Raw genomic sequence first — 15698 nt, 5'->3', positions numbered from 1 at the left:
CGTTAAATATGACGGTGGAAAATTTCTGCTGCAGTCTGTAGTTCAGTACAGACTTGACTTTGCTTTCTTCAAGTTCCATCGACCATTTGCACGATAATTCGTAATGATGTGTGAGCCGTGCGTGGCTCTTGTTCCAGCCATCATGTATTTTACACCCTGTTTTTAACGTACTTCAATCTCACTATGTTCATTTAAATTACTACTGTCACTAAGTTGCTGCGTTGCCTGACAATGAGCGGCGTTAGCAGCACGTATCGATACATCCCCCCTCGTAGTATCTTTGCTCGACTGCTATTACTTCCCGCTCGCTGTCTCTTGGAATGGAGTTGGTCGCAGTTCGGATCGCGAGTTCGGGTCTGCCAGTCAGTTGGAACGTGTCTGGAGCGCAGTCCGGACCTGCCAGTCAGGGAGTTGCAATGCGGCACTAGTGCAGTCGGGTAGAGCAGCAGTGAGGCCTGTGTCGACATGGCTCGCCCGACCATTGCCGCCACGCATCACAACAGCCGGGCCACGGTCTTGGTGGATCGTCGGTCGGTCGCCCTACCGGACGACGCGTTTTGGTTCGCTGATCGTGCATGAGTCGGCTGTGTGTGTGTGCATCGACTTCCGATTTGTCTTTGTGTGTGTTTACTTACTGTTGGGTGTCGTTCAGGTCCTCGTGCAAGTGTTTGTCAGGTGTGTGTGTAGTTTGTGATTTGGATTGACTAGTTATTTTAAATGTCGTCGGCGTATTGGCTCTGAAAGGTCGGTCGTCTCATCGGGAGACGTGCAACTGGTTCTCTGAGCGCTTCTGGGCCCTTTCAGTTACCATCTTGTGGAACTTTGGTCGTTCCTTTCCTGGTGCAGGGATGTCGTTTAGCCAATGGGAGTGTTTCCTCTGCATGGCGGGGTCCGAGTCAGTATTTCCGCCGTTGTGTGTCTGGAAGTAAGCGGGAGACGTACCAGCACTGCAGTCGCGACGGACCAGCGGTCGCGGACAGACCAGCAGGAAGTCGTTTGGTTGCTGCGGACTAGGGAAGTTATCTCCGCGTGGTGCAGACTGCTGGGTCCGCTGCCGGTCCCTGCACAGTATCGGAGAGCGTGTGGAGCCGTCCGATCGCTACCATCTTCGTGGTTCACTGACACAGGACGTCAAAGTTCAGTGGTGGTTTCAACTACCCAAGCCACGTCCATTCATGTTGCGTGGTTCGATACATATAGTGGATAGTCACGTTCTCAACTTCTGTGTTTGAGTTCTCATATAACGATGGGTGGCAAGCAAGTCGTTGTGTCGGCTGGTCCGTGGCTGTCCCTTGGTTGGATTCCAACGGATCAACTATAGTTGGGCTTACCACCTGTCTCATCTACGTGAACGAGTGCAGACCGACCTCCATGGAAGCCTTCTGAGTGCCACCGGTGTTTAATTACCTGTTGTCAGCTATTTTAAATTTTAAGCTTATGGTTATTTGTTTAGTTTTCTTAAAATTTTGCAAAATTAATTTTTAAATTTTTCAAGCTTAAACACTGTGGCCTTCTGGCTTTAAAGATTATGGTAATATATTCTGAAGTTCGAAATTTAATTGTGACCCTCAGCGGTTTGTGTTGCACCTTCTATATGTTGCCTTTTGAGTTTTAAATTATTTTATTGCTATCTTAATTGAATTTTTTATTTGTTTTAAGATTTCCTATTGGCCTTCTGCCTTTTAAGGTCTATGGTAATATATTCTAAAATTTTGGAAATTAATTGTGGCTCTCAGCCATTTTTATTGCACTTTGCGCATGTTGTTTTTTTAATTATTTTATTGCTATCTTAACTGGATCTTTATCTTGTTAAGATTTCTTGTTGGAGGCCTTCAGCCTTGAAAGAGTTGCTAAATTACAATAAACGACAAATAGAAGCAGAAACTGACTTCAACCCTTGGCCCTTTCCACAATCCTATTACCTGTTCCGCCCAGCGGGTTTAGCGGGCGTCTCACTGGTTTCTCACTTACTTCCAGACACACAACGACGGAAATACTGACTCGGACCCCGCCATGCAGAGGAAACACTCCCATTGGCTAAACGACATCCCTGCACCAGGAAAGGAACGACCAAAGTTCCACAAGATGGTAATTGAAAGGGCCCAGAAGCGCTCAGAGAACCAGTTACACGTCTCCCGATGAGACGACCGACCTCTCAGAGCCAATACGCCGACGACATTTAAAATAACTAGTCAATCCAAATCACAAACTACACACACACCTGACAAACACTTGCACGAAGACCTGAACGATACCCAACAGTAACTAAGCACACACAAAGACAAATCGGAAGTCGATGCACACACACACAGCCGACTCATGCACGATCGGCGAGCCAAAACGCGTCGTCCGGGAGGACGACCGACCGACGATCCACCAAGACCGTGGCCCGGCTCAAGTGATGCGTGGCGGCAATGGTCGGGCGAGCCATGTCGTCGCAGACCCCACTGCTGCTCTACCCGACTGCACTAGTGCCGCATTGCAACTCCACGACTGGCAGGTCCGGACTGCGCTCCAGACACGTTCCAACTGACTGACAGACCCGAACTCGCGGTCCGAACTGCGACCAACTCCATTCCAAGAGACAACAAGCGGGAAGTAATAGCAGTCGAGCAAAGATACTACGAGGGAGGATATATCCATACGCGCTGCTAACGCCGCTCATTGCCAGGCAACGCAGCAACTCAGTGACAGTAGTAATTTAAACGAATGCAGTGAGATGGAAGTACGTTAAAAACAGGGTGTAAAATAAATGATGGCGGGAACAAGAGCCATGCACGGCTCGTTGTGGAATGAGTCATTTTACATTCACATCACCAATTAACGTGTAAACATAGCGACGTTTTGAATGTATATGCTTTTCATACATTTTCGTTCTTTTAGCGTACCGATGTGAAGTAGTAATTCCTTCTTCCTACCCACCACCTTTCACTCATCATAATAACAGAAAATGTTTTGCCGAATAGTCAGAGTTTCAAGGAGAAACTTTTTCAGTTTTCAAATTTTGTTTTGCTGTCTGACAGACACACTTTATTACTGGGTAAGTGATCAAAAATTTTGGTCGCAGCATTGTGCACTCTTTTTTCTATTGAGGAAAACCTTAATGTGGAGTAAGTGATATCATTATTTTGTCGTAATGTAATTATGAACATGATCGTTTCTTTTGAAGTGAAGCAGAATATGATTGATTGCAACAAATTTCATATGGGAATAAATATACTGTGAAGCAGAAGTCAGAATGGCATCTCCTTAAACAGATATCTGCAAGATGATCGTGTGTGAGTACCACGTATTATTGTTACAGCACGCTTTTTAACAATGAAGACTTTCTTTCTCAAAGATGAATTATATCAGACCTATACAATGATTGGAATGAGCACAACATGTTTTCCTTTCAGCATGTTTTTGAGCAACGAAAACTTTCTTTGTTAAAGAAGGGCTACCTCAGCAATTATTACCTACTACGTTATCGAATGAAAATCTGCAAAATATGTCAGCTCACTGTTGTGTGTCTCGCCAATTTTTTCAATGATACTAGGTGCAAATTTGGCTAAAATAGATTGTTTTCCTTGTTTCAAAATGTGTTTTATCCAATGTGGGCAAAAATGAATACCCTTAGTGTTGTTCACGCGGCCTAAGCAACAGAAAACTCGTTTTACCCGATGTATCTACCACACTGACGAGAAGGAAATATTTACTGAGTTTGCCCGACCCGTCCCTTTCATTGTACGTAGTATTCATCAGAGAATATTGTAAGGGTGTCAACTCTCGCTGAGATCCATTATATAGAGTCAATTAGTCATTGCTCCCGTATTTGTGAGTACCACAGCTAAGTAATCGCTTTCAAGAAGTCCCATTTTCCTACAGTTACTTTTTGGCTTAGTATACTGTTCAGCATTGAAGGAGAATTGAGAAAAATTGTTTGCTACAGGAAAGTTCTGTTTTATGGCAATTCATTGACAGTGCCATGTACTTGACATGTACTTTACGCATTTAGAGGTTTTGTGTCATTGTTGCAGGAGTCCCAGCGGAGCTCTACGCGACCACGGCGACAGGTCGCACTGTTCCAGCTGCCTCGGCTGCTCTTTACGTTCTTCAGGGTTCTTAGAGAGGTGAGATCACAACTTTACATGACCCACAATAGATGTTGGTAGAATACCGGGATATTTTAACTGGTTAATATCTAATCACAGGTTAATGTCTGTAGTAATGCCCTATACGGCGCAACGGAATTAAAGTATTACTGTTTGAAAACCCCACAATCGCCTCCCGCTGCGCCGCATTACTGCGACACTTCTCTCGAAGGCACCTACCGCCTTGCTCCGTATAATGGTGCGAAAGCGTGGCGCCCTGCGACGTCGCACTCTGGCTCGGCGACGCTTCAAACAGTGAGCTGTCGAAACAGGAGGAAGACGGAAGCCATACCTCAGTAGTTCATTCGAGCTATCGAGCTACAAGGTGAGTTAATGATATCACATTGGCACCAAATTATGTCACAATTCTGCACAGTGCCACAGGGGACGTGTCACGCTATGAGAAGCTCGTCACAGCTCCTCTTACCCACATGTCACCACCTCTTTTGATGCCTAGGCCATGCAGGTCAGAACCGCGATACCCAGCGTTGAAATCACGCGGTTTCCTTATGGGTGGTCGAGGAAAACATTTCAGACACACCGTCGCCACGCCGTTCAGAATAGACAGGAATACGCATCTGGAGTGGCAAAAAGGCCGTCAAGGACACCACTCCTCTACCTGAGGCGTTGATTCGCACACATTTCGCTGTAGAAAACAACAAAGTGCAATGCACTGATGAGCGGGAAGTGTTCTCGACTTACTTTGAACCTGCTGACATCCTGGGACATTTCAAGAGTTCTCTAGGGAGACTGTGGGGCTGCATCGACATTGAACGTGATCTCACCACTTGGGTGTGCGACGCGATTGTAAAGGTTGCAATCACTAAGCACTGTTCAGAACCACTGGGCGAAATTTGAACGTCATCAGAAGCAGTAAGGGTACTTATGCTTCTTCAACACTTCTATTTTCCGCCCTCCTATGGCGTCATCAAGTGGGAGGGCAATTTAACATATACGTGGTTCAAACAGCAAAGTGTACCTGTAAACTACCACCGCCCCCTCCTCGCCAGTTCGGCAATACCCTCGGCGCTACCCATGCAAGTTTACTAAGCACATTATAAACAAACGTACATGTCAGAAATTTAGACACCAATTCAGCTTCTTCGCCGTTCTGGTGCCTGAAGCTAGGCAGACCGCATCGAAGGATGTGGAAGGTATTGCTAACGCTCAGGCGCTATAGGAGGCTCCAGGTTGAATTTCTGTCCACATTTATGACAGGTACATTTATAACGTGCTCAGTAAAGTTTCGTGGGTGGCAGCGAAGGTATTGCCGAACTGCGGGGTCTTAGACAGACCCTGTGCCGTTTCATTCACACTTGTACATGTTGCACTCTGTGCGATCATGCCACAGGGGGGAGTATTTCGGATCACATTCAAATTTCGTCGAATGGTTTTAAGCGGTTCCTGGTGGTTCCAGTCTGTACACGTGGGCAAAACTTGTGGTCTCTCTGCACTCAACAGGTTTTCAGTCGCATTCAATGAGGATGCAGCCCCTCAGTGTCCTTATAGGAGGCTTAAAACGTTCGGCGGTGTTACCTGTGACAAAGGTTGTCAAGAAAACCTTTCTGATAACGTACATAGAAATGTCATTTTTGACCGTGAAATATGTGGGAATCAATTCCCCATTCCCCCAGGGAAAGGAGTGGATTCATTGACGCCCTTTAAGCCACCTCGGCTACCCACATAATACAGCGTGATTGCACCTCCGTTTTTCGCGGTTTTGACCTCCATCGCACAGGCCCCAAGAGAAGGGATGGAATGTGGGTAAGAGGTGATATGACGACCTAGTTATCGTGTGAGACGTCCACGGTGGAGTTAGGCAGAATTGCGGCGAAATTTGGTGACATAGTGATATCCTTAACTGACCTTACAGCTCACAAGAACTTCTGAGCTGCAGCCTTCTTTCCGCGTGTGTCGACACTTTGCTGCTCGAAGCATGGCCGGGCCTGGGAGTGACGTCGCAGGGCACCATGTTTCTGCACCATTACAGAGGAAGGTTATAGGCACCTTTGAGTGAAATTTCAAACTTATGTGTCGCGGGGGACAATTTCGAGGTTTCGAAAAGTGTTCCTTTAATTTTATTGCTCTTTGTATTTCGACTCCTTGTGCACTGACACACCGTTACCGTCCGTCAAAGGAGTTAGTATATGTTACCGCGCCGTAACGCTTATTAGGTGTTGCCTTATTGGTGCATGTTATACATGCCATGAACGTTCATATGATTTTTCAACCACCTCATCATTTACGGAGCTATTTCACGTATAAATTTGTACTGCTGCGGTGGGTGTTGGTTTCGTATCTATTTTTGCTAAGGTGGTGCATGCACTGTGCTGTTGATAGCAGCTTACCCATATTCCTATTTTCTTATTCATTATCGATGGAGTTAATTCTACAGTACAGTTATTTGATTTTGTGTTTATAACTCCGTACTCACCTGACCAGTAGTCCCGTTCTTCCTGCCACCACTCATTAATTTCCAGTGCATCTAACATCAATCCACCCATTTCCCTTTTTAAAGTCTCTAGCTTACGTACTACATTTTCACAAAATCGTTCTGATAATCCACGTGTAACACTATGTCGTTTATGATGTTTATCTGGAGAGGCAGAGACCGGGAGTTTCTTTTAAATTTGTTGTCCGCACTGTTCGCATTAAGGAACACGTATCAGAATAGCAGCAATCATGCACACGTATTAGGGTAGTAGGAATCATGCATGTCATTCCTCATTATCTCAACAGAGAATATTGTGAACTAATTTTACGCTGACGGAAATGAAAAGTGTTACACTACGAAGCACATTTATAAAAATTTGTGGTGATGTTCATCACATAACCCACGGCTGGAGAACAGAGGGATAGCCGGCCGGATTCGAACCATGAATGATTTCAGTCCGGTCTACGGAACAAATGCGTGGGCATGAAAGTGGTGCGTAGCAGAGTTTTGCAAGCAAGTTTTTATATTGCTGTTCCGAAGAGCCGTAATTCAAGAAAGTTTACGACGCGTAAATAAATGTAAACGTCTTCAGATGTGAACATAAAATTTATCTTTTCTCAAAAAAAGCCTGTTTTGAGACCAAACTTGTTGGCGTCGCATTTCGGGAAAAGGATACCATTTACATTGGCGCGTTACCCTGGAAACATTAACGCCATGGACGATATAGTTTTGTCTTTAAGCGCTAGGAGAGCTGCTGTCGCGTAACGTGACGAGACGGCCCGTGAAATTAAGTAAGTATACGAATCAGGCTTGCAGGTCACCAAAGGTTGTCGATGCGTGACGTAACGGCTCTAAGCACTGTGGGACTTAACATCTGAGGTCATCAGTCCCCTAGAACTTAGAACTACTTAAACCTAACTAACCTAAGGACATCACACACATCCATGCCCGAGGCAGGATTCGAACCTCCAACAGTAACGGTCGCGCGGTTCGTCTGAAGCGCCTAGAACCGCTCGGCCACAACGGTCGCCCATGACGTAACGGATGTTAAATGATTAAACTTTAATTCCGTTTGAATAATGTCCAAACATGTCCATCGTCAGAAGGACGAATGCATTCTTGTTTTTCTTTTGGCATGGCAGCAGACAGCCTCTGAATTTCATTTTGATGAATTTCCTGTTGAGCCTGAAACAGATACTGTAATTTCATGAATATTACTGTCTGGGGTCTGGTATGAAAATTCGTCTTTCAATCGCATCCCAGACAGGCTGCATGAGTGACAAATCTGGGGACCAGTCAGGTCAGTCAATGACTCCTACGTTTCTCAAGGCATTTGAACTGTGAAATTCAGTGTGGGACCTGGCGTTATCCTGTTAGAGCATGCCATTTGGTACTTTGGTTGTATAACAGGTTTCACTGTTGTTGTCGCATGCTGGCGACCATTCATACTCCAGTCAAAAATTCACAGATCAGTCCTGCTGTCACATTTAGTATCTTCCACAAAACGAGTCCAGGAGCAGGAGAGGTATGGGTCTCGAGAAACGCTGCTTCCTGTGACCTTACACCAGGTCACCCACGTACTCAGTGGTTTCGATCTGAGAATCACAGACAGAATCAAGATTTAAGTCTGAACATCACAGATGACACTCAAAGTCCCTGGTGACTCTCGGTCTAGTACATGCAATTCTCTGTTGTCAGAGGTATGGTGTCAGCGGTGTAGGGAACATACAATTCAACATTACAATATGGTTTCCAGTAATCTTTCCCGACGGTTCGTAGTGGCAGTCTGCCTTTAACCTTTGCCCTGACTTAAGATGTTTTAATCCGTCCATTTGTATGAGTCAGTCGAATAACTCTACGATCTTCTGGTGTACTCCTCCTGGAAGGAACCGTTCCTACTCTTCTTCTCATACTGTCAAACTGTGTCCATTGCGTCACAAAACGATCTGCAATCATTGCACTGCAGACAACTGTCCGTGCGATCTGTCGGTACGATGCTCCCACGTCCCTCAGACCAACGACTGAATACATCTCAAAGTTCGAAAGATAACAGAAAAGGAAGATCAACACTGAGCTTGATGGAACTCCTATTACAGAGTGTATGGAAAGCCCTTGATGGGACAGAAGGTAGTATCGGGTGATTAAACTGCAGCCTCCCCGGAAGGTCCAATGTGGGCGGTAGCTTGGTAGATACTCCAATGCGTTATTGTCGAACCGATTCAAGCTGGAAAACAATTTGATTCTATTTTGGACATCGGGTGCAAATATGGTCCTGTAAATGCAAGAAACACGTGTAGAAGTGTTTCGACATGTAATGGATTAGGAACAGGGCGTGGACAGGAAAGATAAAAAAATGAGAAAGGCACACTGCTGATTTCATTATTAACCACCGATTTTACAGTTTGTTCAGGATGAGTAAGGAGACATCGACGAGATGCTGTACAGCGCCAGATTTGGTAATAAAAATTGGAACTAATTTTCTTCTAGCATGAGACACCAGTGGTCAAGCGGCAGCGCCTTTGATTCATAATCAAAATGATGTGGCAACAAAACGAATAATCACGTTGATGTATAATGTATGAGTCTGGCGACATACCATCTGACTTTCGGAAAAGCATCATCTACACAATTCCGAAGACGGCAAGAGCTGACATGTGCAAGAATCAGCTTAACAGCTCTGGCATCGAAGTTGCTTACAAGAATAATATACAGAAGAATGGTAAAGAAAATTGAGGATACGCTAGATGACTATCAGTTTGGCTTTAGGAAAGGCAAAGGCACGAGAGGCAATTCTGACGTGGCGGTTAATAATGGAAGCAAGACTAAAGAAAAATCAAAACACGTTCATAGGATTTGTCGACCTGGAGAAAGCGTTCAACAATGTAAAATGGTGCTAGATGTTCGAAATTTCGAGAAAAGTAGGGGTAAGCTATAGGTAGAGACGGATCATGTACAAAACGTACAACAGCCAAGAGAGAACAATAAGTGTGGACGACCAAGAACGAAGTGGTCGTATAAAAAAGGATTTAAGACACTGATGTAGCCTTTCGCCCCTACTGTTCACTCTGTACATCGAGGAAGCAATGATAGAAATAAGATAGATCCAGGAGTGGAATTAAAGCTCAAGGTGAAAGGATATCAATGATAATATTCACTGATGACATTGCTATCCTGACTGAAAGTGAAGAAGAATTACATGACGTGCTGAACTGAATGAATAGTCTAATGAGTACAGAGTATGGTCTGAGAGTAAATCGAAGAAAGACGAAGGTAATGAGAAGTAGTAGAAATGAGAACAGTGAGAAACTTTACATCAGGTTTGATGGTTACGAAATAGATGAAGTCAAGGAATTCTGCTACCTAGGCAGTAAAACAATCAATGGTGGACGGAGCAAGGAGGACATCGAAAGCAGACTAGCAATGGTAAAAAGGGCATTCCTGCCCAAGAGAAGTCTACTAATGTAAAATATCGGCCTTAATTTGAGGAAGAAATTTCAGAGAGTGTACGTCTGGAGTACAGCATTGTACGGTAGTGAAACATGGAATGTGGAAAAACCGGAGCAGAAGAGAGTCGAAGCATTTGAGGTGTGGTGCTACAGACGAATGTTGAAAATTGGGTGGACTGATGAGGTAAGGAATGAGGAGGTTCTGCGCAGAATCGGAGAGGATAGGAAAATGTGGAAAACAATGACAAGGAGAAGGAACAAGGTGATAGGACGTATGTTAAGACATCAGGCAGTGAATTCCGCGGTACTAGAGGAGCTGTAGAAAGCAAAAACTGTAGAGGAAGACAGAGATTGGTATACATCCAGCAATTAACTGAGGGCGTAGACTGCAAATGCTGCTCTGAGTCGAGGAGGTTAGCACAGGAAAGGAACACGCGTCGGGCTGCATCAAACCAGTCCGAAGACTGATGAAATAAGGCCTTTCTGCATTAGCACGTAGTATATCTACCAACTTTGGTCACCATACGATAATTACAGCCCACACTGGAACTCTGCGAGGAACTGCGCTTTGTTTGCAACCACCTGTAATTCATAGACTTCACAAAAGTCTTTGACTTTGTGGACAAGAAACCAGTGACAAAAGAAAAATTAGAGAAAACCGCAAGTGAAAACTAAATATGGACATGAATCATAAGTGCAATCCTGGGATAGAACGGAAAAATCGTATACTTTAAATGGGGTTAAATCAACTGTTATACATTTGTGGGAAATCGATAAAAACCGTTTAAATCTTAAAATTATTACTTATTAGCATATTCCTTCACATTTCATGTAATACGATGAAAGCCTGGTTCTTTGACAAAAGACTAGATTTCTAATATAATTTTAAAGTAATGTAATTAACTGGTAAAAGCTGAAATTGGTGCCTTAAAAAGTCTGAAACCATATACTCCCTTCTATTCAAATTATCGTAATCTTTAAAGAAAACTATACAATATGTACAATTCTGCATTTCACAATAGTCATGCACAATTCTACAACAGAAATTAATACTTCACACCCCACTTGTTCGTCGTTTTGGCTATCGTTCGTTACGGGTGACTTCAAAATTTCTTCATAGAAATGAATCTGTTCGTCAGACAGATTACGTTGGTATTTTTCAATGTCTGTTACTGTATTACACTTAATTTAAACCATTCCTGATGAGTAAAATAGCTTATCTGGTGCAGTCAGAAGGCCATGGTGGAGTCCCAGAAATACTGTCCATTGATCATCGTAAAAGCTCTAATACAGCTGAGTGTGATACTATCAAAAATAAAAGTTGACAAAGTGCTGATAGAGAAAGTTAAATTTCCTTGTCTGCCACTCTTCTCAGTTTCTTCAGAAATTCACGTATTCCTGTAATACAGCGTCCACATGACTTGAGACTAATTCTCACTAGCACCAATTTCTTTAAGAAGGAATTTATCTTCCGCCTGACCTTTAAGAATTACAACTTGTAAGAATCACCTTTCTAACGTCATGCACAGTAGATATTCTGGCCTGTTCCCTTAATTTCTTTTCTATAATGCCGAAATCCCTATCACAGGACAAAAAACTGTGACCCCTCATTAGAGAGTATTGTATTTCCCAGAAACAATTAGGTACAACACAAATCTGCTGAGGGTGTGATTCTTATTTTAGCTGCTCGGTTGGAGTTCAACGTATTTCATGGGACATCTTTTATATAAATCATTTATAAACGAGATAACTTCATATGGACTTTTATTGCCTTCATCTTTGTGATAGACGTATACTGTGGTTTTGTCGGTCTTTATAATGTGTAAGCAAAATAAATTAAAAGTAAGTTTCCTTACATAAAACGCGTGTTGCACTGGACGTTTTGGTAGGAAGACGTTCTACTTTAAATCGAACTGCAAAGTAACAGTGTGGTCTTCTAATGTACCTGATTCCGATTTCTGATGTTGAAGAGAAGTGTAAAATTTTATGCTCCTCTGCCTATGCAGAAGGAGCTGAATCACGGCCCTGCGCTTCATTGTATCATTAGACTTCAGCTGAACATTTAGTTCCTCACAAGTGCAACTAGCGTCTCTTTGTGTCCTTCCAAATTTGTTATTAAAACTGTCGGTGAAGGATGTCCAGTAAAAGTAACAGATTACTTTTTCTTGAAGGTGTTTCTCAAGCAATAATTTCCATATCGCTTTGATGTTGTCAGCACTTTAAGTAATTTCGTTTTGCCCACCTACATAATGGCATTCTTATCACGAAAAGAATCATATATGATATGGTACTAAACCATGCACTGCTCTTGGTAGGCTGTGGGAAATATGGCTCCCTCTCTTGTCTGCGGCTATTCTGACAGCGATTTTCAGTGCTCGTAGTCTTCTTATTCTCTTCATACTGACGCTAAAATCTCCTGTAAATACATCGAAACACACTCTCTCTCTTGGAGCTCCATTAAGTATATGATATTTAAAGCTGGAAGAATTAATCCTTTGAGCGTGATTTCGTGGACACCTCTGCTTCACACCATAAAGGTCAATCAGCCCTTGATCATGTTTTGCTGTAATATTGTGACACTGTTTATATATATCCAGGCAGTTTTCTTCTGCAATTTTTCCCAAGAAATTCTGTACACGCTATAATAAGACATGAATTTGTGTTATCAGTTTCAGGTAACGTAATATGTACATGAAAATAAAAATTACATACATATTTCCACCTAAAATGAATGCATTTCATTATCGGGAGTTGTTTAGTGCAGAATACTCTTGTAACACAACATTACTGAGATATGGTAGATAAACGCTAGAGGTTAAGAATGGTCTGAACTCACTGTAGCACAGACCCAGCACAGAAGCAAGGAATTTAAAAGGGTATTGTACATAAACATTCATGTCTTGAAAATAAACGTTTAGGACACCAAAAAATGAAGGACTCACGCTTGTAACAAAGAAATATCCAATTATTCACATTTTCTGTACTTTTTCGAATTACAGCCTTGCTCTGCACACACTTCGTATATAGGTGCACCAACTGATATTAAAAGGGCTGCAGTCTACGAGTTAATGCTTAATTTGTGAGAAACTGAAAAATATTACCACTTACTGCGTATTTTATGAGATTTATTGAATACTCCGCAAACATTAATGCCAGTATATGCACGTTTAACAGCTTGGAAAACAATAAACAGCATTCCAAACGACTGCAGTAAATGGTTTGAGTGTCAACACTGCTAGTAATTCCATCTAGTGATGTGATTAAAAAGCATTACAGATATGCAACATCAGTTTGTATTGCCACCGAAGTTTAATTTTCAAAGGGGAAGGTATTGAAACTCGTGGTTCTTTTTCTAAAGGCTAGGAGTCACTGATTGATGACACTATGAAAATTATAATATTTTCCACTACCGTAACTCATAACATACACAGTAACTGGTAATATTTTTCAGTATCTCACAACTGCTCATTAACTCCTAGACTGCAGTCCTTTTAATGTGAGTAGGTGCACCTGTATATGAAGTGTGTGAGGCAATAGTAAACCAAAAATCACAAAATTGCTGGATGATGCCAGTTACAGACTTAAAATCCTTTAACTTTAAGGATTTCAGTCAACCTCTCCCGATCAGCAGCGATTCTTCAATCGAACAGAGTACTTCCGAGAGAGGCAGTATGTCTTCTGTTACTTATCCTTGGAGTAGAAAAAAACTGTAAGCATAGCCAAAAGAGAGGATGCCATCTCATACGCATATGCAGATGGTATTTTAACAGGCTCAATGGACATTATAAACCTACAAGAAACTTTAAACGTCATGGTAGATTAGGTCGAAAAACTCAACTTCTAAATAAATGTGACAAAACAGAAATGATATTGCTCAGAGCGCCTGCGACGGCTGAGATCTCCATACGAGAGAGAAAACTAAAAATAGTACCAGATTTCGAACTTCTAAGCGTCACGATACAAACAAGTGCAGAATTTTTCACACAAGATCTAACAAAGGAAGCAGTGAAGCAACAATGGTTATCCATGAAATAGAACACGTTAGCTCCCTCAGACCAGAGACATCCTAGAGAATATTAGGGGTCAAAATCTCGCTAACACTGACGTATGGCACAGAAATCATCAGACAACGTCTCACAGTGAAAAACCTAACGACACTAGATAGCGTGAAGGCGATCCCGTATACAAAGAAAGCGATCAGAGTGTCCAAGACAATTCGATCCAGAGTCGTATACATGCTCACGAGGTAATCTTTCCTCACTGAAGACCTACGGGCAAACCCGATGCTAACCAATGTCTGTGCTTCGGAAAAGTCAACTAAAGAAATTGAAGGAAAAAATGAAAGATACACATCAAGAATTATACAGCAGAGATTGACCGAACATGGACAAAGGAAAAGTTTGAGATGAGACAAGTGATCACCAGAATGGCACTCCAAGGTTTCCACCACCTTATTTGCAGCACCACATCACATCGTGAAACAAGGGTAACGTATGTGTGTGTAAACTGTGTTATCTATATAACTTTGTACCTAACGGACACTGTCAATAAGTGACTATGAAAATTTCAATAAGACAAATTTGTAATTTCGTGTATTATTATATTTGTACATTGAACTTGTATGGCTGGTTGGTATAAATGTATTATCTAAGACAGCAGTACGTACCATGTACAAGTCCTCCAGGTATGCTGTGTTGTGATCCTAAGATTAGATGCACTCACTAGCCATCACATGCTCACTCTTTGCTTCATCTTTAGGAATGGTTTCCTTCAGGTCTGGAATTAAGTTCACATAAGAACAACATTTTAATTACCGTATTCCACGGGTATCTAATACTGAAACCGTCGGGTCAAAGTGTTCATAGTGTCTTTCGATTTCTTGCTGTGTAACACTTAATAGCACATTTATTAAGCAATGCTAACCGAGTAAACCGTTAGCCTTATGCTACATTTCTGTTTCTGTGGATAGTTTCAATATTGTGGCTGCCTTAAATGCTGCAGCCTCTTCTGCTAACGTGAACTCGTATGTCCGATAGTTACTCTGATGATAATTATTCTGTATTTATTTACAAATACTGTGCTTATCTATCTGATCACGCCTACGTCTTAGGGCTCGTTGATCATCTTTAGCAGGATATTATTCGGTGCTACACCTGCTTCTTACACAGTATTTTCAACCGAATTGCTTCCACCTCACTGTATTTTTTTTTTCGTTTCTCTCTTTCCTGTCTTTGCAGTTACAATTCTAATTAATGTCACACATTTTACGGAATATAGCCATAAATGTACAAAATTCGTTACCGATATTTACTGCAACCCAGGAAAAAAGCTGAATATAAGTAAACATACGTTGTGGTGTAATCGACTGTGTATAAAAAAGTGAATAATTTTCATTTGTTTCAATGTTTCAGACGAGAAATGATACAAATAGCGCCATACGACAAATTTCCCAAATCCTCAACGATAACATTCGAGATGCACCATCAACAGAGCAGGTAACCGTAATCTATTTAAGGTTTGGGTCTTAAACTTTAAACCAAATTATTTACATGTTTAATGAAGTTATATGTCAGGAAAATTGTTCACAAATCTCCAGAAAAATAGACTGTAAACTTAATTGGTAATTATATTTTCTTAGTCGTTACATAATGCTAGCTGAAATGAAGTCCACAAAACGAAAATATT

General features: G+C 42.1%; 1 protein-coding gene across 4 annotated transcripts in view; it reads left to right on the top strand.

The window, feature by feature from the left end:
- LOC124605845 overlaps positions 1-15698 on the top strand; it is a 93563-nt gene that overhangs the window by 35533 nt on the left and 42332 nt on the right. For all 4 annotated transcript variants that reach the window (XR_006978684.1, XM_047137776.1, XM_047137777.1 and 1 more), the window contains 2 exons: positions 4020-4112; positions 15425-15508. Coding sequence is in view for 3 of the 4 variants with exons in the window: in XM_047137776.1 (XP_046993732.1) it covers positions 4020-4112; positions 15425-15508 (177 nt within the window). In the remaining variant the exon portion in view is untranslated. The remainder of the gene's footprint in view (positions 1-4019; positions 4113-15424; positions 15509-15698) is intronic.

Source organism: Schistocerca americana, chromosome 3 (assembly GCF_021461395.2).
Source record: "Schistocerca americana isolate TAMUIC-IGC-003095 chromosome 3, iqSchAmer2.1, whole genome shotgun sequence".
Classification (NCBI taxonomy): domain Eukaryota; kingdom Metazoa; phylum Arthropoda; class Insecta; order Orthoptera; family Acrididae; genus Schistocerca; species Schistocerca americana.
This window is presented reverse-complemented; position numbering and strand designations above follow the sequence as displayed.